Genomic DNA, 26,792 nt, shown 5'->3' on the forward strand with positions numbered 1-26,792 from the left:
GAGGTTTCGCCGGAGTTGGTAGCGGGCGATCTGGCCGAGACTTTGGCCGGCTAATCGGAAGGCTTCATGATCTTCTTTCAGGCTGAAACTTGGCCATTGTGATCAACTTGAGGAGAGGGTTTGAATGGCATTGATTTCAAGATTTTCCGGCGGCGGCGGCGCCGGAGAAGACGACCGGTGCGTGCCGGTCACGCGCGGGGCTTCACACGCCACCACTCGCCCTAGGCACGTGAGGGCACGTGGGGCCTCTGAAAAATTGGAAAAAAATTCCTAAAATTCTAGAAAATTATTTTACGGGGGTTCGTGCAAAAAGTTTTGAAGTTGGAATTCCTGATATATTAGTTTTAGAGCCAAAGAGCCTCGTTTTGCGTGAAAATGCAATATTCGGGTAAGTCCAGTATTTTTCCTTTGAAGTTCATAGCCTATAATGAATTTTTGTGAAAGTAGATTTGAGAAAATAGTCTCGAGGTATTTATTGGAATTTTTGAAAAGAAAAAATGAAAGAAAATGAAGGGAAAATGAAATAAATGGAATATTGAGGATATTTAGTGATTAAATATTATTTTATGATCGAGGTGATTGAGATGATGTGATTGGTGCAATTTTGAGAATTGGCACGAGAATCGAGGTCGGGCACGCATATCGAGGTAATGCGCGCTTTTCAAGGTATCTTGGTCTTTAGGGCAAATATGAGTTTTCCTATCCTACATGATATGATTGTTTATTATGCATGATATTTATGAAAGATATGATTTCTTGTATATGCATAATATTTACGAAAGATATGATTCATTTTGTCATATTGCATGGAAAGTCGTAATAATTGCATGACACGATATTATTGTCGCATTGATATTTGTGCATAGGAATGGGATGTCACCCCCAGAGTGTATCCGTAATTCCCCAAGGGCGTTGAGGGAATAACGTCAAGCTTATCCTGCAGAGGTTCGGGATTTGCCTAGGATTCCTAGCCGGGCTTACGGGTCAGGGAAGTTACACTAAGAGAAAATGTTATTCATGTTATTGCATCATGCATTCGCATATATGTTTTGGACCTTCACTAGAAGTTTCATCTTCTAATGGGTTATGCCCCTGGAACATTCAACGTTCCAGTTTTAGACTTACAGTTAGGGCAATGAACAGGTTGAGATATGACGGCATGTGATGGCGTGGCCAATGATTCAGCGAGCTGACTCGGATATGTTTTAGTAGATACTTTATTGATGATTAGTCTTGTTAGAATATTATGGAATCTCCATGTATTTATGTATTTCAATATTGAGGATATGATGTTAATATGGTACGGATTCTTATGTTATAAATAAAGTGAATTGATTATGTACTATATCAGGTTTCGATTATCGCTTCCGCATTTTTAATGATTTGCTGGGGGTTTTATTTAGAATTCAGTACTTAAGATTAAGTTATATACCGAGAAAGAAAGAAAAAAATAATTTATATATATTTTGGGCCCCAGCATAGTGACACACTCGGTAAGAGAAAAGCGGGGTGTTACATAAGCAGTGGATCCTTACAAAGAGGAATGTTTCGAATTTATGGGCCCCTAAATAATCAAATTTTTATGAGCCTTGAGGTAACCTCCTCATGGGCCTCATGAAAAGTCCGGCCCTGACTCCATCACACAGGTTTAGAGACATGCACAAAAGGCTCTCCATTAATTCATTAGGATGGCAATGGGCTAGCTAGGCACTATTATCTTCACATGCCACAAGGCGATTGTTATTGAAACCCTGAAGGGCTGGTCAAATATTAGTCACCTTCACTCAAGGAAAGGAGCTTCCACATCATCAAGTGAGCTAGTCTTATCTAATGTAGTAGCCAACCACCATTAGATGTTTCTGAGAATGCACACTTTGCTCCAACTCTAGTTTCCAAAGCATTGATATGTTGAGTATGGGCCATCATGTGAAGTTGTTGTATAAGCTGTAGTTTGCCAAATAGCTTGCTTGCTGATATCTGTCACCATTTTTCGATTGCTGCTGAAAGTGAAAGAGTCATTATGGATTTGATATAAACTATTTTGCGGTGTCCTTTCATATTAAGAGTGTGTTTGATTACACATATTTATCATAAAAAATGTGTAATTATTACAATATTTTTTATGGAATCAATCAAACACTCTTAACTTTTCTATGAAAAAATATGTATGGTACAAGCATTTAAAGTTTCTTTCCATAGAATTTATTTTTCAAGGGAATTGGGTGATTTTTGTTTTTTAGCCAATATTACCTAAATTTAAATTCTAGGTAATACAATCAAACACACCCTAATAATAGTTGTTCTGGAACTCTCCAACTCCAAGTCCCACTAAGAAAAGCTGTCAAAGGTCCTCAAGCTTCTTTTAAGTGTGCCTATAGTTCAAAACAAGAAGGCCAACACATAAGTGGGTCAAAAGGAAAAAATGCAAATAATGGACACAGGTTCAAGGAGCAGAAAATTTACTCTACTGGACAAGCCATGGTGGCTTTTCATGAAAATAGTGACAGAAACTGAAAATATGTGTTGTCTAATGAAACTTGTAAAGTATCCATGAATTAGACAACAGTTGTGAATTTTTCATGGGATGGCATGAGTTAGCATTTTCCAGTTGAAACAGGTAACCTAGCTAGTACCTCAAACATGCATATGGAAGCATTTTGGTTTTCTCTATGAAATTCTTTGTAGTTAAAAATTTAATTTATTTTAGTAGTAAAAACCAATTAACTATGAAATTTTATTCGTAGCGTGAATCGTAACCAAAGTCTCGTAACTAATAGTATTTAGCTACGATTTAACGTTTCGTAAAAAATAATATATTTTTCGCTACAATTAGAGAAACATAGAGAAAACATTGATTTTCTACTACGACATATATCGTAGCTAATTATGTCAATTTTCGTAGGTGGTGATGCCGATTTTCGTAGTTGGTGATGTCAATTTTTATAGCGGATAACACAACTTTTATTACGAATATCAAATTGTAGAGAAAATATTTATTTTTCATTACCTCAAATTGTAGCTAATAGTACCAATTTTCGTAACAAATTAATTTTCTCTACCAATATTTTTGTATTCAAAAATTAAATTTTCATAGATAATTATATATACAACTAATATACTATTACGATATCACTAAATTCAATTTCATAACAAAAAAAAAAAAATTCCTTTTTCTTGGAAATCATATTTTTCTCTAAACCTACACCAACCCTTACTATCTAGATGAAATTTATAACACAATATATAACTTCAAAAAATTTTAATTAATCACATAAAGTAAAACCAATATCAACCAGAATCTCCAACTGTTTTGAATGTGATTAGAACATAATATAAATACATGTAATGATAGCAACATTAAATCCTAAAATAAAAATAATTAAAAATTAACACAATATGAAAATTTAGCTCCAAGCGTCTTTTTTCCTCTGTTACTTATGCATGCTAAGAACCTGAAAAACAAAAGTAAACGAAAGATCAGACAAAGTAGTATAATTTGTTTCAATGTGAAAGATTTACAATAATTCTTAGTTTCTTTTGTCTAAGTTTAAACAATTTTCACAAGAACATCGAATTTCACAGTCTTCACCTATATTATCTCTAACAAATTTCATGAAAGACCGAACTCCATGCATATAAAACTCAGACTATTTTTTGGCTGACACTCAACTTCTATCCATAACTTAACACTTTTTAAATCACATAAAAAATAAAATAAAATTAAGAGTAAAGCAATATCATCAGACATAAATTATGATTTTTTCACTTTTTTATAATCTTTTGTTAATTGGTATAAATAAATACAGATGGGCTTTTTTGTTAAAGTAATATCATCAACAAACAATTATGCAATATAATATTAATACAACATGAAAATTATTGTTTAATTTATAATTATTTATTAGGCATTGTATGTTCTTGTTGAATATATATATATATATATGTATAGTAGTTTCTTTGCGCACAAATTGATGTAAAACCAATATACAACCTAGTTTAAGCATGAAGTTGAATTTTAATTGCTTTTGAAGATTATGCTACAAAGAACTAAACCTGAAGCTGCCCAATTTGGCTAATTCATACTAGGCTACTACTAAAAAAATTATTGTACGGAATAACTCCTATTTTATTATGCAATTTCTGAAGACAGAAGGATTTACTGTAAAAATGATTGATTATATGTCTCAAAATGACCTAATCAATAGATGTTTTTTATTCACAACCAATTAACTCCTAGCTATGACATACAATGCGCAATAAATACAAGTAAATGTGTCTAAACAATAATTTTAAGTGTCGCAAAACATAAATTTTGAAATCCAAAATTGATCAAATTAACCAAAAAAGGGAAAAAAAAAAAGAAGTAAAAAACACCGGATATAGCAATAAGACGTTCACGTAGAATCAATGCATGCATAATTTTTGTTGAATATCCCACTTTGAAAACTCCAATACCATCCCATTGTATCACTTAATGTCTCACGAGTTTTTTCTGAGAACTTTTGACGAACAGATGATACATGCAGAGATGAAATATATAGTGTGTTTGTACAACTAATTAAATATAGGCATTTTATCAAACAGATTGTACACGTAGATATGAAACATAGGCATTTTATCAAACATATAGTGTGCTTGTACAACTAAAACATAAACAATGAATCAAAACAATAAGGCCAAAACCAATTTAGGGTAAGAACACAAGAATTAATTCTGGACACAAAGATGATTTTAAGGATGAAAAGCACAAACCGAATTGGCATCCGTTGAGTCAAATCAGGAGGTGTTCAAACTACCACTTTTGGGTGCTAATGAAGCTGCTAAAGTCAGATCAAGAAACGGTGGAGATGCTGCGAGAGGAGTCTTAGAGCGAGTCACAACAAAGAATCAGGGAAGGGTTTGCACAGAATCACGACGTGGGTTTGAACAAGTGATTAATATTGGGAAGAAACGAAAGTTTTGGTTTGCACAAAGGATTTGGATTTGATAGAGATTGACAAAGAATTTGATTTGCACAAAGATATGAAGACTTATGGAATACGTTTACATAGTAAAAATTTGAGTCATTCCGTGCAAAAGTAAGATTGCGTTGTCTTCATGTTTTAGTTTTCAATTTCGAGTTTTAAATTCATTTTCAGTTTTGTATTTTGAGTGTCTATTTTGAAATTTTTGAAAACACATTTTTTTTCTCATTTTGAAAATTTGTTTCTTAAAACAAAAAACTAAAAAACATGTTTACTTTGGAATTTTGAAAAAATATATATTTTATAATATTTTATTCAATGAATTTAACTATTAAATAATAAAATTAACTCTTTTTAATATAACATTTTATATTAAATATTATTATACATAATAATATATGTAATACACTTAATAATATACTATATATTTTTCTATATTTTTAATTATAATATATTTTTCCCATTTTGGTGATTTCAGCTTATTTTGGCTGAAAACATTCAAAACAACAAAAAATTGTTTTAAGTTTCTTTTACAAATTTTTTTCTTATTTTTGAAAATATATTTTTGAAAATAGTAAAGTAAATGGGAAGCTAATTTTCATTTAATTTGAGTTTTTTAAATGTATATTTTAGGGGGAATGTTTCCCTCTCATTTTTTTATATTCTTTAATTGTCATTATTTTTTATTTAAAAAAATTTTAAATTTATCTTTTAACTACAATTTAATAATTTTGTAGCAAAATCTTATTATTTTGCTATGCAATTTAGAATCATTGATAAAATTTTCATATTGGAAAATTATATTTGGTATCAAAAAATTTGGCTTATTTAAATTGTTTACAATTTAATAATTACGTAACAAAATACTAACTTTTAACTACGAAACTTATAACGTAGATAAAATTTTCATAGCTAAAAATTATATTTGGTGAATTTTTTTTAACTCTTTTGAATTGTCTATAATTTAATAGTTTCATAACAAAATATTAATATTTTGCTACGAATTTTATTACGTAAAAAAAAAAAAATCATAACGAAAAAGTTATTTTGTTGCAGTACACCTTGGGCATGTGGAGTCAAAAGAGTTAACCATAGCTTAATATGCAAGAGTAGTAGGAATATGCTTTTCATCATACCAAACCCAAAATAGAATAATTGCATTTAATTTTTCTTTTTATTTTGGAGAGTATTCAAAACCCAATAATGAGAACTTCTCATGGTTTTATACCCATCAAAGAGAATAGGACAATGGAGAAGAAAGTAATACTAAGACAACCTAATCAGGAAAGGGCAATTCGACTGAAAAAATAAGAACCTGGCCATTGGACTCTGCAGTTTGGCAACTGAACCAGTTAGTTAACCATTGAACCAGACCCTTGAACCAGTGAACGGATGAATTGTCCTAGTTCAATCAGCTATTTTATTTTTTGTGTTTATCTGTAATAAAACGACAAGCATTAATGTTAAGTTAGCAATAGTCAGGTAGCTTCTTTTCTAATTGAAAGGTTATGATTCTGAATTGTGGATGTGTCATAAACGTGGAAATAGCTCTTTACAAAAAACGCAAGGTAAGGATGTGTAGAGAAAACAACTCTCCCCTGACCCTTGCAAAGCAAAAGAGACTCATGTATGAGAGACAAACACTCATTAATCCATGACAAAATGATGTCGTCTTGAGACACACTCAAAGAGCACCATTTTGGTTAATGAAAATGCATGCACCCTTCCGTTTTGTTTAGAGTGTCAGTCAAAATCAGGCCACTTTTTCAATTTCGTGCAGTGGGTAAATCACATCAAAATTTGATCACTGGACTTTAATTCTTTATAATATGATTATAAAAGTTTAAAAAATTTTGCAATGTGGTTACATATAAGATTTTTCGACCATCCTATAGTCGGAGTGGGTGACGTGACGCCATATCACCCACTCTGACTCACGTCACCCACTCTGACTATAGAGTGGCTGGCTAAAAAATTTTATATGTGACCATATTATAAAATTTTTTAAATTTTTATGATTATATTAAAAAAAATTAAAATTTAGTGATCAAAATAAAAAATAAACTAAACTTTAGTGATCTTTGGTGTGATTAATTTTACCCATTCTTCACTTCTTCTCCATTCAATCCTTTGATTCTTCTTCTTCTTCTTTTCGATGCATCTATCTAGAGTGATTTCTTCTTTCCATTCTTCATTTTTGCTTCTTCAACTATTCTGGCTTATCCATCAAATTCCACCTTCCTTAACTTATTCTTGTTCTTTATTCTTCTCTGCCACTTCTCATCCTCCTCTGCTTCTTCCTTTCATTCTTTTTCTTTACCTTGATGCCGTTGCCGCCCCTCCCTTCTTCTCAATAGTTTAATTTTTACTATTTATTATTAGTTTAATTTTTACTATTTCTGATACTGATTTTTGATATTATTAATACTATAATGTTATTGATTAGAAATTAATTTTAATTTATAATCTTGGACTATAATAAATTATCATCGTTAATGATTTTTTATTTATTAATATTGTTGAATATTTTATATTATTATATTTTTATTATCTACATTAATATAAATACAATTAATATTAATCTTGTTGGAAATCATATCAATCAATCATCTTACTTTTCATGATTGTAAAATTATGGGAATATTTCTATTTTGTTCTAATTGTTCTATTTTATAGTTTCTTATTTTATTCTTTTAAAATGGTATTTTGGGTATATTAAATTACACAATAATGCTATTTATGCATTGTGTTTTTTAACTTCACTCTTATTTATACACGGATTCTCCCTTACTCTTATTTGCATACAAGTGACTCCATATAGAGAGCTATCTTACTGTGGTCACAAATTGTGTCAAAAGTGATCAAGACAAACGCCATCAAAAGCCAAAACCACGATGGAACTGACCACTCTGAGCGAGTGACAAGCTCTTCCCATGTTTGTACTTAGTTGTCACAACTATTTAAATTTATAGAGATTCTGTCGTTGAATCTGATTGATGTTTGGTTATTTTGATCGATAGAGATAAGGGTGTCAAGTGGAAGTCTATGATCATCAAAAACCACCTGTCGCGGTAGTTGGTGGTGACTATCAATATATTTTCAATTTCGGCTAAAAATTACAAATTAGATCTATGAAAATTTAACCGACGAATCTATCCCATTTTTATGTATATTAACTCTCTTGACTTGATATTTCTAATGATAAGCTCTAATAATAGGAATCTCCGATCATCGGAGGCTATCGGTGGTCGTTGGTGACGACGATTATGACTGGTTTAGGCTATTTTTGAGGTTGACCAAGTTGGTAGGGCCCAGTTAGTTCATGGGCCAATCCAAAATGTTGGGGCTAAGTCTGGCCCAGTTGTGACAACTTTTGGATCAGTTCAAAACTCAATCCGCAGACCTTTTTTTGTTACTCACTTGAGATAGACATTTAAATTTTATATTTATTTAATTTTCATGTAATTTAAGATTTTGTTAGGCGATTTGATGTGGGTCAGCCAAGAGCAGGGCCGGACATATTGAGGGGCTAAGAGGGGGTTGTCCGCCCATAAATTTTGTCATTCTTGGGGGCCATAAATTTTTCCAAGCCCACCCCCCAAATCAGTGCCTTCTGCCAGGCCCGGGCCTTTCATGAGGCCCATGAAAGTTTGATTAATTGGGGCCCATAAATTGAAAACATCAGGGCCCATGCCCAGGCCCAACCACCCAGCCCCTTCCCATCTGCAAAGTTCGTGAGAATCGCGACCCTTCTCCTCCCTCCCTCTCTTTCGCTCGCTGCCCTAGCCCTACCTCTCTCTCTCTCTCGCTCTGTCGCGCCTCGCCCTCGCCGTCGGCGGCTCGCCCTCGCTGTCGCCTCTCGCTGCTCCGTCGCCGGTCGCTCGCTGCCTCTCTCTCCTCTTGCTGCTCCGTCGCCCTTCACCCTCTCGCTCTCACGGTCTCACCGTCGCTCTTTCGCCTCTCGCTGCTCGGTCGGCGGTCGCTCGTCCTCTCCGGCTCGCCTCGCCCTCGTGGCCGGTGGGCGGTGGCTCGCTGCCTCTTGCTCCGTCGCTCGCTGTCGCTGGTGGCTCGCTGCCTCTCGATTCGGGGGTCCATTTTTACATTTCGCCTCAGGGCCCCAAAATCTCAGGCACGACACTGCCTTCTACAAACCCTTCCCCTCACCCTTGCCCTCCCTCGCCCTAGCCCTAGCCCTAGCCCTCACCCTCACCCTGACCCTCACCCTTGCCTTCGCTCTCGCTCTCGCTCGCTGCCTCACCCTCGCCCTCGCCTCTCGGTCGGTAGCTGGGGAGGTCGCATCTGTGGCTACTGGATCTGGCTTTCTAACTCTTGCTCTCGCTGGGTGCGTGTGTCGCTCGCCTCTCTCCATTGCCATTGGGACACTTTGGTTCAATCTTTGGCGTTGTGTTCTGTTCGGGTTCAAATTCAATACCAGCGACAAAAAAAAAATTTGGTTCAATCTTTGGTGTTGTGTTCTTGTTCTTGGCAGGCAGGCAGGCAGTGGCCACTGGCCACTGGCCACTGGCCAGTGGGCATCCCTTCATACTCTAGAGACCAAGAGACTAGAGGTAAGTTAATTTATTTGATTATGTTCTATTTAATGTGTATTTCTATTTTATTTTGGCTAATTTAACACCTATAATGAGTTTAGGAATTATGACTTTAGGTTTTTTTGCTAATTGTTATTTGACTATTTCATTTAGTTAGGAATTGCTGTGGCTGAGATGTGTTAATTGTGGCTGAGATGTGTTAAGTGTGATTGAATATTTGAATTGTCCATGCTAAAATTGTTAAATTTTTTATTTTATTTTTTGATATGATATGAACATTTATTTATTTTTTGATGTTTTATTATAAAAAAATAAAATTTAAATGTACATTATGATTTAGGGGCCCATTTTTGCATTTCAACTTAGGCCCCAAAATCTCAAGTACGCCCTGGCCAAGAGGCACTTGACGAAGTTCCAAATCGTGTATAACACTGTGAGTAGGTGAATTGTATTATGGTGATAATTGTTGCATTCATATATCCGATCATCCAGTATCCTATATATGCTATTCATGATCTCTTTCTTATTTGCATATGAGAAAGTAGAATCCATCTTGTCTGCGCATATTGACACTTATGGGTGATTGCATTTCTTTAATTTGCATTTGGAAAGAATATGATTCTTGTTATCGCGGACTGTGAATGTTGTTACTTATATGTGATATATTGCTTGTGGCACTTGTTAATACTAAATGATAGTATGAAATGTGTGTTAAATGTAGTAACTAGTTAGAATCCTGTATTGCTAATTACAATAAGAGTTAGTCATTGGTGCACCACGTATATATTAGGGTGTGAGAGGGTCATAGAATAAGAACAAGTTAACGTTTGACCATGATACATATGCCTAATGAAGGCAACTCAGTAGACTTCTTAATGGTGCAACTAAATTTGTGAAGTATGGTTTCACCTTCTTTATTCAAAACTTAATCCCTGCCTTGACCAATAACTTTACATAATGTTGCCTATTGTGGTTGACGTTCACAGTAGAATGGCATTTAGCAACATAAGTTGGAATGTGTTATAACCTTTTTAGGTTCACTTTCAAAAGTTTTATTTGAAATTTTTATCAAATTTTAGTAGTTTGCTAAACCAATTTACTTATAATGCCTATTAAATGTATTTAATTGTTCTATTATCTTTTTTAGTTTTTTAGGATTGTAATATCTTCTTTACTTTTCTTAGTACATGAGTATCTCTGTTCATATATATATATTTTTTCTAGCCGCTTTGTTAAATAAGACTAAATTACAAACATATTTGCATGTGCACCATCACTAGTTACATAAACTTTAGCAAATAATTCATTTCTAGATTTGTATTTAACAATATGCAGAAATGTAAGACCCTAAACTCCTGCTGTTGGAAAATTTAAGCATCTAAAGACAGTTTAGAATTTATAAATGTTGGGATTCAGATGAGGAAAGGCCCAAATAGATGGATATCTATAGTATTCCATTCCCTATTTCTGCCCTAAACTCCTGCTGTTGGAAAATTTAAAGGACAGTTTAGAAATTATAAATGTTGGGATTCAAATGAGGAAAGGCCCAAATAGATGGATATCTATAGTATTCCATTCCCTTTTTTGTTCTTCTTTTAACCATTGGCCTTCTTCAACTTGCTTCTTCAGGTTGGGCCAGGGCCCCAAACATGTCTCACCTATGTCCAAGCGGACACTTTAACATGCATCTGGTTCTAAAGAAATTATAGATGATAGAGCACAGTTACATGTGTGTTCTACATGTGCTCATGGATGGTTCATAAATTTCTAACCCACACACGTTGGACTTGGAAAAACTAAAAAAAAAAAAAGAAGTAAACATGTTTGTTTCCCGGCATTGTTCAAATCAAATTGCTTAAATACATAAAAAGTTGTTTTCATGGTTTCAAATAGTGCAATCTGTGTTGTTAATAGGTCCATAAGTGGAGATGATGTCTACACATCTAAGGGGAAGAGAGAAGCCACTTCATACATGGGAGAGAAATTATGAAATGATAAATTATTGCTAGAACAGTTATTTAGTAAGTTATATCCCTAAACACTTGTCTCCATAAGCAATCTAATATGATTTGTGAAGATGCCATTGTTACAAAAATACTCATTTTAATAATAAATAGTATGTAAGTTAACGTTTGACCATGATACATATGCAAATATGTATCATGTGCTTGAGCCTCCGTTAAAGATTGAGTATCATTGTGGTAAGCAACTTTTAGACTTCGCAATTTTCAAAAATGTTTTTCAACTGTTGATTATGTCCCACTTGAAAAACAACATATCAAGCCTTCATCCCACTATGCGGAGTTTGCTACATGAATTCTAGCATCCAATCATTATTCTTTGTAGCCTTATCTTCTGTAACTCGTGTCCCACTTGAAAGAGGAGAAAAATATTGCTTTAAATTAGCAGCATATTCAAATAACAGTAATTTATAGTGTCAAGTACAATATACTACTTGATGAAAGCACATGAGAATTTGTAACAAGATCGAAGGGAAACTTCATATGAAGATGGTGTTGAAACTTCATTTTATCATTACTCCGCCAGGAGATGTTATCCACTGTCGGTCCCAAGCTCGGATAAGGAGGGGGGTTGTGTTAGGTAGCCGACAGCCAACGTAAAACTTAGTTGGATCTAAATATGAATTCTAGACAAATTACCTGTTGGGGCGTAACTCACATAGAAGTCTAAAATTCATGTAGCCGACCCCACAGTGGAATAAAAGTTGGATATGTTGTTGTTGTTGTATCAAAGGGGAAAAAAAAAACTAAATCCTAAAAGAAATAGCTCTCCCGAAAGAAAAATATTGCCAAAATCCTTCCAAGAGCATGGGATCCAACTCAAGTCATTGTTTCTCCTTTTTATTTTTTTCTCTCTTTTTCCCCCTTTATAACTTTGGCAAAGGATTGAGAATATGATAATGCAATGAGGCCTAGAATTACAACCCAAAAGAAGCCAACTGAGATGAGCACAGGATCTTGAAATTCTCAACCACTATAAAGAACTATTACAAAGCAAATGAATGCATAACCTGGATTTTATTTAATTGAAAGCATTTGTAGCTTCCTCAGTCTTCTGATGGCGGGAGAGATTGTTTTAATTCCTTTTCGGCCCTTCTTCTTCTGCTTAACCTTTTTTGTTACCACAGGCATCTCCCTGATGGGGCCTGGAGGTACTACTTTCTTAAGTGCATTGCCTTTGGGAGTAACAGAGGGCGGTAACCTCAGACTCTGCGGAGGCAATGGACCGTGGGGCTTCCAGACCAAATTATTTTCCATAGAAAACCTAACCTTCTTGGCACTCTTCTCATGACTCTTTCCTTTCTTCAGTTTGGTCCAGATTGCAATTGTCTTTCCCACCCACATTCTTTACTCTCTTTCATATCATGATTGTGTATGCGGAGTTCTATGTTATTTGTTATATTATTTTGTTCAGTATGATAGGACAGTCTAAATGTTGCATACAGGAAAAATCATGCCTCCTAAAACTCAAGGTGGTGCTAGCCAGATGTGTGGACGTGGCTGTGGGAGAGGAATGGAGGTGATATTCAAAGACATTAGGCGATACTACTGCGAATACTGTGGCATCTCTCGCTCCAAGAAGTCTCTCCTGACATCTCACCTTCTCTCTCACCATCAGGTACCTAATCAAGCCAGTACGAGTTTGCCAATTTTGTTTACTTTCTCACTCATTAGCACAAAACCAAGTAATGATTGTTTCCTTTTCACCTAGAAATTGAGTGTGGCCCAATAAGCTTTGGGGGTTTCATTGAATGGAATGATAAACAGTATCTGATTCCCCTTTGAATGCAATCCGAGCTTATCAATGTCTGTGAGGAGGGTTTGTTTGAAGTCCTTGGGTGGAATTGGAAGGGGGATCTGGGAATTCTTGGAACCACAATGTGCTTTCTTTTCTTAATTTTGATATATATAAATATATGGACTTCATAAAGAAAAGAAAAGAACCAAAATGACATGTATATTAAGAGGTTAATACTATGATTTTCCTGTTTCTGATTGGCATAATCAAGGTTTGTTGGTGTGTTTGGGTTGGGGTAGGAAAAGAAGGAAGGGTAAAGGAACGAGAGAGGAAGGAATGGTTGGGAAAGTGATTATTTTCACTTTCTCATAGTAATCCAAAGAAAGTAAAAGGTGGAAAAATAATGGGAAACTATTGTTTTTGGGAAGATGAAAGAAAATGTATGGGAAGGAATAAGAGAATAGTTATCTTCTTTTTTCTGTGAAGTTGATTACGTTTTTTCTTTTCTTTTTTTTATCTCTTCATTTATTAAGTAAACAGATGGCAGGTATATTATTGTTCTTTTCCCAGTTTGTCTGTTTTTTTTGGGACGTTCTTTTCTCATGTTTCAAACACGGGGTAAGAGAATCTGCAATTATTTGACACTTACCATTGTTTTTCTTGCTTGTATTTATATATGCATATATTAGTTGAATTCTTTTATTGAATTAGTTTTGCTACAGAAGATATGACCATGAATGGGAATGAATAGCAAGCTAGACTTCTTGTACCTGACTCTACATAATGGAATAAAGGCTTGATATGTTGTTGTATTTGATTATGGAAAATCTGGGCATCCAACATATGGCCATATATCAACTATACCTGATAAAAAAGATGGGATTATTTCTATGTTATTTGTATGTTGTGTAACAGTAACACACTCTAAACCTATTTTAAGGCAAGGCTATTTATCATCACAATCTGCTAACTAATGTGTTTACTTTTCTCCTTCCTGCCTGTATCAATCACAGGAGGAAATGAAAGAGACAGGCAATAGTTCTGAAAATTTTGTGGAAGAGGAGAGGGTGGCGAAGTCCAATACATGTGAAGAATGTGGCGCAAGTTTCTGCAAACCTGCTCATTTAAGGCAGCACATGCTAAGCCATTCCCTTGATGTATGTTAAAATCGGTGGTCTTTATTATATGTATTAACTGCAATCAAGTATTTCCCATATATTTGTTCTGAAGAGTACATCATGTGTGCCATTGTGTATATATTTCTGTTTCCTGATTATTTTTTAGAAGGTCAGCAAAAGACTAATTTCCTGAGCGTATCAAAAACCCCAACTGTTTTGTTAAATCTTAAAGATGCTAGATAGGTTTTCAAATTGAACCATAATCCCAAATCATGTATAATATTTTTTGTTTTGTGTAAATGGAATTATATTCATGTTTTTATGGATGGAAGATGTCATCAACTACTTAATTTGTTCAAAGTACTGTGCTTGCCATTCCGGGACCTGCTATTTTGTATTTTTTGTATCACAACTTGCATCTATTGAAGATAAATACTCTTGCAGGGCTTGAATTATTTTGAGTTATCAAAATAACGTGATGAAATCCAGTGATGTTGCGTGTAGCGTTGGATCCCGCATAAAGAACTCCAAAATGCAAGAGGCAGCAATATCTAACTTGAATGGATCAGTACCAGGCAGGGCGACCTCCTGAGAAGATCCATCAAGTGAGCCTCAATCACGCTTTGTTCTATTTGGAGGTTTGAAAGTTTGTTGGTTTCTACATGGAAATTGAGTTTGGCTCTTTACAAATTTTAGATTGTGAAATGCTGAAAAAGTATTAGCTCTCTGTTACAGAGGCCATTCACTTGTCCAATCAATGACTGCCATTCTAGCTACAGAAGAAAAGACCATTTGACACGCCACCTTCTTCAGCATGAAGGCAAACTTTTTGAATGCCCTGTTGAGAATTGCAGCCGTAAATTTTCCTTTCAAGGGAATGTGAAGAGGCATGTTGAGGAATTTCATTGTAAGTCATCACCACCTGGCGTTGGCACTGGTAAGAACCAGTATGTCTGCCAAGAAATGGGATGTGGAAAAGTGTTCAAATATCCATCAAAGTTGCTAAAGCATGAAGCTACTCATGGCAAGTTTATTTTTTTTGTTGACATTTTTTTTATTTTCCTTTTATTTTGAAACCTTAATTTCATTCCTCTGGTATTGTTGGTGTCAACACCTTTTAATTAGTAGGTGAACACATGTTAATAACATCCTTTCATGTTGAACTTGCCATTGATGATTTCTTCAAAAATGCAGTTACTTTGGATACGGTGGAGGTTATTTGTTCTGAGCCAGGCTGTATGAAATATTTTACCAATGAGCAATGCCTTAAGGCCCATGTGCAGTCCTGCCACGGGCATATTATTTGCGAAATATGTGGAACCAAGCAACTAAAGAAAAACATCAAGAGGCATCTCCGCACGCATGAAACTGGTGGTTCACCTGAGAGAATTAAATGCAATTACCAGGATTGCACCCACACATTCTCGAAGGTAAGTTACTGTAATTCTGCTGTCATTTTTATTTAAATTCTCTAATTTATCTAGTTGTGTTGTATGATGTGATTGTAGTAGTTAGTTAACACAAAGCAACTGCCTCTGAAACCATCAAGTCTTTAGAAATCTTAGACTATGCGTCATTAATCTTAAGTAGATTTAGATTGAAGTAAAATGTTCCTGCTCATTCAGTTATTACAATAATGAAAGGGATTGGTAAACCATGAACGCAATACGTTGTGTTACTTACTGCTAATCGTTGTCTACTTGGATGGTATCCGTTTGTCTCAGAAATCAAACCTCAAACAGCACGTGAAAGCCGTGCACCTTGCGCCCAGGCGTTTTACTTGTAGAATCCCTGGCTGTGATCTGAAATTCTCGTACAAGCATGTGAGAGATAACCACGAGAAATCTGGGTGCCATGTCTATTCACCTGTAAGCCTTGTGTGTTGGTGTTTTATCCATGACGACTCCGTAAATCCCATTGTTTTTCTGACGTGGGCAGTATTTTTTGTTATGGTTTCAGGGGGATTTTGTGGAGTCTGACGAACAGTTCCGGTCAAGGCCGAGGGGCGGGTTGAAAAGGAAGTGTCCGGACATAGAAACCCTATCAAGGAAGAGAGTAGTTGGCCCGCCAAATGAATCAAATTCAGTCGTGAATCAGGTGCCAGAGTACCTCTCCTGGTTGCTCTCCGCTGAAGATGACGATGATGACAACCAGCTCTGAATTTTGACTGTCCGGTAAGGCTCTTGAGAAAGGAAGGATTCGGTCATGTGTTAATTTCCATGAGATGTCAATTGCAATTGCATGGATTGGTTTTTAAACACTGAATCTCCCGCGCGTTATATATATGTGTGTATATAAATAGGTTTATTATATTGCCACCTTTGCAAACCAGTATTTTGTTGTTATCTGCTCGTTCAAGTCGAGTGTAGTGTTTCTACGGTTCTTCTATGTCTATAGATGATTACATACATGGCTGTTGAAATGAATGGTGTATGTTATTGAAGAAGTGGAAAATAAAATATTGTAATGTTTGTGATGATGAAAGAGCTAATCTTAATATTCTTATTCTAATGTACTATTTTTGTTCAATTATATACAATTGTGAATGTATGCAGGGTGGCTTAAGGCATAGGCCTATGCCTAGGGCTCCCAAAAAAGGGGGCCCAAAACCGACCACTCAAGTCATGGTACAGTTGCTGGTGGGTGCTTGTCTAAAAGGGTTTAAGCTCTAGTGGATGAATGTCATCTTTTAATTGTGAAGGCGATAGGTCTACTTGTCTTGTTGGTAAATGCATAACTGCTCGTGGGGTACACAGCTGTAGTATAGAATTGCCTGTGCTACGAACGATTATATTTGTGAAGCATGCTATATACCTTTGTCACAAATGCATTGCTAAGAAAAGGAGAGTTTGTGGCTTGATTGTAGACTGTATTCTTATATCATAGACCTCTCTTATTTTTTTGTAATCTGGTTCTTTCATTCCCTTTCTTAAGGGCAACTTCTTATGACTGGGTGCTTAGGTTGTCTTGTCCCTAAAACTTCTCTTAGAATTCTTCAAGGCTTATATGCTCTGCTCAGCAATGGGGGAAGATTCCTATTTGCAGGCTGATAATTCTTAAATTCTTGATTTGACTTGGAGCTACTAATTAAGCCCTCCTTTGCAATGACATGTGAAGGAATACTGCGATCACACAATTGGTGAGAGGTTCTATTTAATTTCCTTGTTGCCTGTGATGAAGTAAGGCTTTCATGTCCTCGTGGGGAGTGTAAGATTGAATAGTTTTTGAAAGGACATGACGAAGGTATCCTACTGCCTGCTTTCGGCTCTGGAGTGATGGTTAGTAATAATAATTTCTTTGTTTCTTAGATACTAAATTTTATATAAAAATAAATAAATATTTTTTTTAAATACATGTGTAGTTTATAAAATATTATAAACCTTTCTTGTTATTATAGTTTTAGTAAAAAAAAAATAAAATTAATAAAATCTTATTTAACTTTAATTATGTCAAAAAAGGATTAAATAATTTAGTTATATTCTAATTAAAAAAGATTTACTTTCTAAATTAAAATATAAAAAATTAATTAAAAATTTTCTATTTAAAAAATAATAATATATATTTTTTATTTGTTATAAGGCCACCAAATTAATTGTGGTCTAAGACCCCACTAACTCTTGAACTGGTCCTGGAATGTTGTAGCAGTAGTAGTATAGTAGGTAGTTGTTATTGGCTCAAGAACCTTTGGATGAAAATTGAACACTGGGAACACCATCTGCGGTGAGTGGAGGAAGAGGAATATAATCCAATTTGCCTGGAAGGTGAAACCTTGAGGTAGAGTTGGAAAATGGACGGGGCCAGGCCGGCTCCCTCTCTCTTGGCCCACTCATGTAGGCTGGGCCGAATTTGGCCCGTGAGTAAGTTGGGTCAGGCTGGGCAATGAAAAATGGGGACCCAACTCAGTCCTATGACCCTGGGCCGAGCCATTTTGGTGAGTCACCCCATTTTTTATGAATCGGGTCGGGCTGCGAGCCATAAAACACTCGCTCGGCCAATCTCATTTGCTACGGTACCGACCTGGCCCAGCCTGTTTATTAGTAGACTGGGCTGGGAGGCGGGCCCATAGGCTGTCCTGCCCATATCCCGACTCTATCTTGAGGAGTTCACCCCTGTTGGATTACTCGAGTGCACCCCGGGTTACCCGAGTGACCCGCATAATTTCCCCGTCACAGATTTTACTTCAGCTTCTCCACTTGAATTAAAAGCCTCATTTAATGAAGCATCATGAACAGCGACAAGACCCGGGCCAATATCACTTCCAATTGTCTAATCTAACAGTCTGTGGACTCGACTGAAATGGCTGACCCAGCTGCCGCACGTCACCCAACCCGCCTGACCCACAAACCCAGGAGATGGAGGATGCTCGGGGTGACCCGAGGACCAACCCGATCCAGACGAAGTCATCCGAACAGGAACAGCACGTGATTCAGCCGCCCGAGGAGCACAACTGGATCTGGGATGCATTAAATGCAGCTGATGCTGCGCTGCCCCAAGAAGTGACCGGGTGGGGCCCAGCCGCAGAAATTTCCATCCCATCAACGGAATGGCAAGCGACGAGACGCGGGAAGAGATCACGGCCCTCTACCGGCCGTCGTGCCCACGATCTCCGGCCATGAACATCGGGACGACCACCGTGACCAAGACCATAAACTTAAAATCATAATTAGCTTAAGCTTGAGTTCGATTAAGGTTAGGTGTTAATTTTGCTTGTGCAATCAATCATTTTGTTTACTCTCATAGTCATTGGCATGTTACAATCACATTATCTTCGTTACAAAGTTAACAGCTCAATGTTTCAGACTTTTATAAATCTAACAGTTCCATCCCATCCCATTTGGATTTGGTGGCGACCTACATTTCATTCTATTGTTTGCTTGTGCTAAAATATTGGACATTAATAACAAACCATTTGTTTAATTTTAACACAATCCCTCAAAAACTTCTCGAAGAATGGTCAAATTTTACTAGTGCTTTCATTAAGTTTTCTGGAATTAAAGTTCGAAAAACAACTTTCATTCATAATGTTTAAGCTGGCAGCTAGAGTTGGGCTTTGTGTATGAGGCGCTTTAATACAAGGAGGATCACGAACATGGTTTTGCAAACTGCATTCTCCAGACAATGATAATAATGAAAGTTGCAGAATACTTCCAGGCCACTGCCCTTCTCTAGTTCTTTCTCATGGTGAAGGTGTAAAACTTGTTATACATCCAAACCCTAACTTCAGTCTACAATTCTAAAAGTAAAAAAAAAAAAAAAAAGAGTAAAAGCCCCAACTAGAGATGGCTTTCAATGATATGCAGCTAAATACGTACTAACCAAGGGAAACCCGGGATTTTTGCCAATGATTTATAGAGAACTAATTACTTTTCCCAATTGAAGTATATTCACAAAGAAAAAGAGAAAGGCAAGGGAATATAAACACTATGATATTATGACCCAATCAATCTCACTTTCAGAAAAGGTTTACCGAAGGCTGAGCTGTGAACGCGAACAGCTGGGAAGTCCATCTGTCAGACTAACGAATCGCCCCTGAGAATATCGAGTTTGCAGAGGGGGCAGGTTGCATTTATCCGAAGCCATTTGCTGATGCATGCACAGTGAAAATGGTGTTTGCAGGGTAGGGTACATAGCTCTGAGCCTTCTACATACTGGTGGAGGCAAATGCAACACTCCTGCAAGATAAAAAAGCAATGTCAAAAATACAAAAACATAAACAAAAAAGAAGACAAACAAATAAAACACAAAAACCAAAACCGAGCGTATAAACAGAAGTTCCAATTTTATCCCCTTTTGCTTACTCCCAGCATAAAATGTGAAACATGGAAAAGAGGAAAAAGGAAAACAAAATCTTACTTCATCTCTTTGTTTAATGCCCTACCAAAGATGTGGCCCAAAAAAAGTAATGATTCTTCATGTGAGTACAGTGATGCAATGAAAAAGACAAAAAAAACCTCTCAACAATTAAAAATATTGCCTCGCCACTAATATGGTTCTGAAAGGACAATAAACAAAGAGCTATAGATGCTTTACTGAATCATCTGGATGAAGAGCAAGTTCAGGCATGGAGTTACAGCTTCCAGATTCTATAATTAATTCAACAGGTTCTTGTTTCCTGTTATTTCCAGATGACATCAAAGGGTTAGCCTGGCGATACTTGTATTTTGGGAGAGTCCTGATATCATCTTCAGATGCCCCTTCTGTAATTGTCATGGCATATGCAACTGCTGCTACAACTGGCAAGCAACAGAACAGAGCGAAGAAGACAACAGAAGCAATCACGATGCAGAACATCACGAAGAAAACATCAAATGCTAGGAATACCACAGCCAACCTGCCATTACATGAAGAGTTCATCACCAAGGGTCCCATATGTTTGTTAAACATGTAAAGAACTAAAAAAAATAATAGGTAATAATTAAATAATTAAAAAAAAAAAAGGAAGAGATTATTGTCTGCTGCATGAATGGCTGACAAGTATGGTCTAATTGCGGTTTCAATGTGAAGAATTTTAATCACATTGTGCTATAGAAGCATAAAATGACACCTAATACACTTAAATACGGTATCTGGCATATGGAAGAAATAATAAAATATTAAAAAAATGAGCAGAAACTAAAATAAAAATAAGGATTCTTAAGATTATAAGTACTAAAAATATAGGTCATGTTTTTGAAAACTAAAAAGACAATATAGGTTATGTTTCCTCAACAGATTCTTGAAGCCTATTAATTCCTATTCTTTTAGGTGAGGATCTCAGCTTTCATTCCATTCTCAGTTCCAAGAAAGGAGTATGAGTAACTGATCAATGAAGTCAATCCACAGCAGCTCACAAGGATTTCTCCTTCATATGGTTATTATTTGTGTGCACAGACATGATAACAGAACCGCGAGGAGATGAACCAATCTATCTATACCATATAATTCCATACCAAATAGGTAACGCAAGAGAAAGAATTAAAGGGAATTGTATAGGCAATTACAGTGGTTTGGAGTTTATAACTTGCACCCATGTATTTGCAAACCAAAAGTGCCAAGTATATTTGTTTCATTAAATAAATCCACTAAACATATTCCTGTTTCCTTTTTCTTCCTCCAAGTATATTTGTTTCATTAAATAAATCCATTAAACATATTCCTGTTTCCTTTTTTTTTTCTTTGGGGGGGGGGGGGACTGGAAGTAGGAATACCAAAATCTAGACACGACATACCAGTAAAGACGTGGAGAATCCTGCAGAAGTGCTTGGCCACCCATAACAATCCAATAGAACCCGAACACCCACCAGATCGATGAAATCACTGCATTCATTGACTCCAACCTCTTCACAGTGCTAAACAAAAAATGAACAGTTAGAATAAAAATTATTTCTTTAAATAGATTTTGCTCTGGAACTTGTCAGGGGATTGCATGATAATTTAGATATTGTACCTGATTCATTATGATGCATACTGTACTATTGCACTAGTTTATCTCAAAATTCATCAATAACCATCTGAAAGAGGGAAGAGTACAGGAATGTCTTCCCTTGAACATGAAACGCTAGTAATAGAATGCCCATTTCAGGAAAACATGCAATCATTGCTATGTTGTAAATAATTGAAGTTAAATAGTAAATTAGCACATCAAAGCAAGCATTATAGGTATATTAAGGAATAAGCTAACTGATGAGCATGGAAGCTCTGAACATAACTCTTCTTTTTTTGACAAGTCATCTCCAAGATCAAATATTCAAGATCCTTTACTCAATTATAAACATGTTAAGGATTAGGACAACTAATGAGTTCCTCTGCTCCAAGGTCCATATACACATCTCCTCTCTCTCTCTCTCTCTCTCTCTCTATATATATATATATATATATTCTGGTAAGTGATCACAAAGATCAGATTCAAAATCCATGACCCACAACTACAATTTTCATTTTTCACAATGTAAATTTAGGAAAGTGAAACAAAAGCAAGAATCACAATGAAAGAAGCCTCTGAATTGACAATAGTTCCAGAGTGTAGTTGAATGTAGTTGAACTCTTGTGTTGATTTGAATGAATCATCCTTTCTATTTTCAACAATTGCATGTGTAAGAGTTGAATCATTCTCTAACTTTTGAAGGATTTTTCACAATGTAAATACCAACTTTTGAAGGAGTTCTTGCCTTTTCTTCTTCCTTAACAGTTTCTCAAGTTGTCTTCCACTCTTTTAACCCAATAACAACACTTCTGGTTGTCTTGGATAATTTAGTTCAACGTCTTCTTCTTCATGAAAGAACCTATTCTTGAAATTGATACATCTCAAACTATGCCTCAACTATTGCTCCCACTAAACCCAAATTGCTTAAAATTTTGTACTAATTCAAGGCCTTGTATAAAACAACCTGTTGCTCCATACAGTCCACTACACAGGAACACAGAATGAGAGCATGGAACCCCTACTATTTGGTTTGTCCTCTCTGGGACTTGTCACCTCCGCCACTTCAGTTCGAGGACCCTTGATCCCTTTGTGTTTTGGTAGGATAATCTACAAGGCTTTGTGCTACAACTTGGTTACTTCATAAGTGTTGCTACCTCAGAAACTATAGCTCAATTATGCTCAAGGCTTCAAATCTTCAAGAAAGTGGAAAACTTATCCTACTTTGACATATGTTATCAAAAAAACAATATTAAATCTTCAATGCATTCTCTAAAGGTGCAATATGCTTCGACTTTCACACAGCACACCCAACATAGGTGATATCTAAAGTCCCAAGAAGGAGAATGTAGAGTGCACCGACTGCCAAGATTGGTATGACATGGTTCTCATTCTCTACATTTTTGGTCAAAAACTACAAGAAAAGCTCTCACTTGGGCTCCTCCTGGATGGCATTTTTCCTATCATATTTCACTATATTTGGTGTACCATCACATGTTTAGTACATCATCATCGTGGATAGTCTTCCTAATGTCCTAAAATACAGAAAGATATTGCCAAGCTCCTAGAATCATGTGACCTCCATTGCACAGGTTTAGAGACATGCACTAAAGGCTCTCCATTAAGTCACTAGGATGACAATGGGCTAGGCACTATTATCTTCACATGCCAGATGCCACAAGGTGATTGTTATTGAAACCCTCAAGGGCTGGTCAAATATTAGTCACCTTCACTAAAGGAGCTTCCACAATTTCATCATCAAGTGAGCTAGTCTTATCTAATGTAGTAGCCACCATTAGATGTATCTGAGCATGCACACTTTGCTCCAACTCTAGTTTCCAAAGCATTTATACGTTAAGCTTGGGCCATCATGTGAAGTTGTTGCATAAGCTGTAGTTTGCCAAATAGCTTGCTGAAATCTGTCACCACTTTTCGATTGCTGCTGAGCTTGAAAGACTCATTATGGATTTGATATCTACTATTTTGGGGTGTCCTTTCGCATTAACAGTAGTTGTTCTGGAACTCTCCAAGTCCCACTAAGAAAAGCTGTCAAGGTCCTCAAGCTTCTCAAGTGTGTAGTTCAAAATAAGAAGGCCAACACATAAGTGGATCAAAAGAAAAAAATGCAAATAATGGACACAGGTTCAAGGAGCAGAAAATTTACTCTACTGGACAAGCCATGGTGGCTCTTCATGAAAATAGTGAGAGAAACTGAAAATATGTGTTGTCTAATGAATCTTGTAAAGTATCCATAGATTATACAACAGTTGTGAATTTTTCATGAGATGGCATGAGTTAGCATTTTCCAGTTGAAACAGGTAACCTAGCACCTCAAACATCCATATGGAAGCTTGCCATTAGGCATTCGACCATATATCCACACCTTGGGCATGTGCAGTCAAGAGAGCTAACCATAGCATAACCTCCAAGAGTAGTAGGAATATACTTTTCATCAGACCAAACCCAAAACAGAATAATTGCATTTAATTTTTCTTTTTTTGGAGTATTCAAAACCCATTCCTGACAATGAAAACTTCTCATGGTGTTATACCCATCAAAGAGAATAGGGAAACAGAGAAGAAAGTAATGCTAAGACAACCTAATCAGGAAGGGGCAATTCGACTGAAAAAATAAGGACCTGGCCATTGGACTGTGCAGTTTGGCAACAAAACCACTTGGTTAACCACTGAGCCAGACCCTTGAACCAGTGAACGGATGAATTGTCCTGGTTCAATCAGCTATTTTATTTTTTGTGTTTATCTACAACAAAATGGCGAGCATTGTTAAGTTAGCAATAGTCAGGTTGCTTCTTTTCTAACTGAAAGGTCACGATTCTGAATTGTGGATGTGTCCTTGGTCAATGAAAATGCACCCTTCTGTTTTGTTTAGGGTGTAAGGCGAAATCAGGGCACTTCTTCGATTCCATGCAGTTCTTCACTTCTTCTCCATTCAATCCTTTGATTCTTCTTCTTCTTCTTCTTCTTCTTCTCCATGCATCTCCAGTGATTTCTTCTTTCCATTCTTCATCTTTGCTTCTTCAATTATTCTTCTTCCTTTAGTTATCCATCAAATTCCACCTTCCTTAACTTATTCTTGTTCTTTATTCTTCTCTGCCACTTCTCCTCCTCCTCTGCTTCTTCCTTTCATTCTTTTTCTTTGTTATTATTCTCCAGCAAAACGCCCCCTACTTCTTTACTTCTTTTCCTTGATGCCGTTGCAACCCCTTCTTCTCAATAGTCACCAAGTCTTGATCTCCAGCTCCTGTAAGGTAAATCTACTCCTGCTCCTTGTACTAAATCTGAATTGTGAACTGAAAGACAGATGAATCTGATATCAGGTTCATCTGCCTTGCTGTAGTGTATATGGAGACAGATTACAGTTATTTTTTGTTTAGGATTGTTGCACTGAACCTACTCGTCGATTATAAATTAAATAGAACTAGTTAACTACTAGTAGAATAATTCTCAAGAGTATCCAGATTCATCTGCCCGGCTGCAGTATACACAAAATTAGTGAAGCAAATGTTGTAGGTTTATAGGTTTTCGTGAAAAAGGAAAAGAAGGTCAAAGTTCTAATTATTATACATTTACTTATTCAAAAATGTAAATCCCATTGACTTCCCCCATTTCCAGTTCAATACCTTCCACTGGGTTTCAAAACGCTGGAATTAGAAACACAAAAGTTTCATTGAGAACTTATAATGGAAATAAATAAAAAGGCAGCCACAATTACTCGACAAAAAGGGGGTAAACACCACGGATTTTTCAAAACAAAGATACCTGCTTTGACTGTGAGACGAAAGAAGCCCGTCTTGCTGATACCCAAACACAGTGTGATTTATCCTCTGATAAACAAATCCCACATGAAGCAGGCACAGCGAAGAATAGCCGGCGATCCAAACCCTAAGGGGCGTGGAGGGTTTCTCGCGAATTGTAGTCAACAGCACGAACACCGAGACCAACACGAAGGCCAGGTTCCATACAAAGTCAAGCACCACAAAGGGCTTCGAGTAGCCGCCATCCCAGTAGTCGTCGTAGCCGTCTAATTGCGGAGGGTCGGCGGCGGAATTGGGGTGGCAGTGGTTGTCAGAGTCGAGGCAGGTGATGGGTAGAGAGAGAGCGCTCATTGTTCTTTTCTTCGTAAAGCCGCCGCCGGCAAAGGATTGTTCTCCTCAAGGGTGGAATTTTCCGGCTAAAATGCGGTGACGGATCGACTCTTCTGTCTGTGATTAGAGAGAGAGGGAGAGGGAGAGTTGGTGACCAGTTTTGCTAGGGGAAGGTGCTTCTTCCTGTGGGCCACCGCTCAAGCGGGCACGTGTTTTTTTTTTTAATTTTTAATTTAGTTTATTAATGTTTTAATTTTGAATTTTAAAAATATAAATTAGGTTATATTTCTAAAATATTTAAAATTATGTGGACATTTGTATTTACCATTTAGTCTGCTAGAATGGACCAAAAATGCAAGCCAATTAAAGCAAATTAAGGGTAAATTTGGAATTTTGCTAGCATGACTTGGCCAATATTCCTAAATTTAGAAAAAAATTTGAACATCAAATTTCTATTCAATTTTTTTTTTAAATGAGAGATAAAAAAAATGGCCTAATTGGGACAATTTAGATTTGCCATCTCAAAGGTATTTTAGTAAATTTTGAAATAAAAATCTTAAAATAAATCGCTTAAAAGTTTTTTACGCGCAAGTGCAATTTTTTCAAATATCATGATACAAAGAAATACTTAAATGTGATTTAGGGCTTAAATGTAATTCTCAAAAGATGAGGGACAAAGTAATACTTAAATGTGATTTGGGGCTTAAATGTAATTCTCAAAAGATAAGGGTTTGAGGAGAAAGTCCTAGAAAATTAAGAAAAATTAAGCGGTCACATTGCAATTTTAAAGAAAATGCAATATGAACGACATTTGTATTGCTACATGATATTTTTCTCCGACAAGCCTATGGTAGCTAGTTACAACAAAGGTCATCGATAGCCTAAACAAACTTAGTT

At 36.2% G+C, this 26,792-nt stretch overlaps 2 protein-coding genes across 5 annotated transcripts in view; one reads left to right on the forward strand and one right to left on the reverse strand.

Moving 5' to 3' along the window:
- Window positions 1-16,875, forward strand: part of LOC127788629 (transcription factor IIIA) — a 43,864-nt gene extending 26,989 nt beyond the window's left edge. For 2 of the 4 annotated variants that reach the window (XM_052317126.1, XM_052317127.1), the window contains exon 7: window positions 16,489-16,875. In XM_052317126.1, coding sequence (XP_052173086.1) covers window positions 16,489-16,551 — 63 coding nt within the window. In that variant the 3' untranslated portion in view covers window positions 16,552-16,875. Of the gene's footprint in view, window positions 1-8,745; window positions 9,533-12,980; window positions 13,154-14,286; window positions 14,431-15,126; window positions 15,416-15,585; window positions 15,822-16,115; window positions 16,260-16,350 lie in introns of those variants that run through there. The other 2 variants (XM_052317125.1, XM_052317128.1) reach the window with 2 other exon arrangements.
- Window positions 16,876-19,472: 2,597 nt separating this feature from the next.
- Window positions 19,473-26,038, reverse strand: LOC127789256 (E3 ubiquitin-protein ligase At1g12760-like). The gene is made up of 4 exons (XM_052318114.1): window positions 25,570-26,038; window positions 21,600-21,719; window positions 20,422-20,722; window positions 19,473-20,063 (listed from the first exon to the last, which is right to left on the reverse strand). The coding sequence occupies exons 1-4, from the start codon at window positions 25,914-25,916 to the stop codon at window positions 19,902-19,904; spliced, it is 930 nt and encodes a 309-aa protein (XP_052174074.1). The 5' UTR covers window positions 25,917-26,038; the 3' UTR covers window positions 19,473-19,901.
- Between the last annotated feature and the right edge of the window lie 754 nt (window positions 26,039-26,792).

This window comes from Diospyros lotus, chromosome 13 (genome assembly GCF_014633365.1).
Source record: "Diospyros lotus cultivar Yz01 chromosome 13, ASM1463336v1, whole genome shotgun sequence".
In the NCBI taxonomy this organism is placed as follows: domain Eukaryota; kingdom Viridiplantae; phylum Streptophyta; class Magnoliopsida; order Ericales; family Ebenaceae; genus Diospyros; species Diospyros lotus.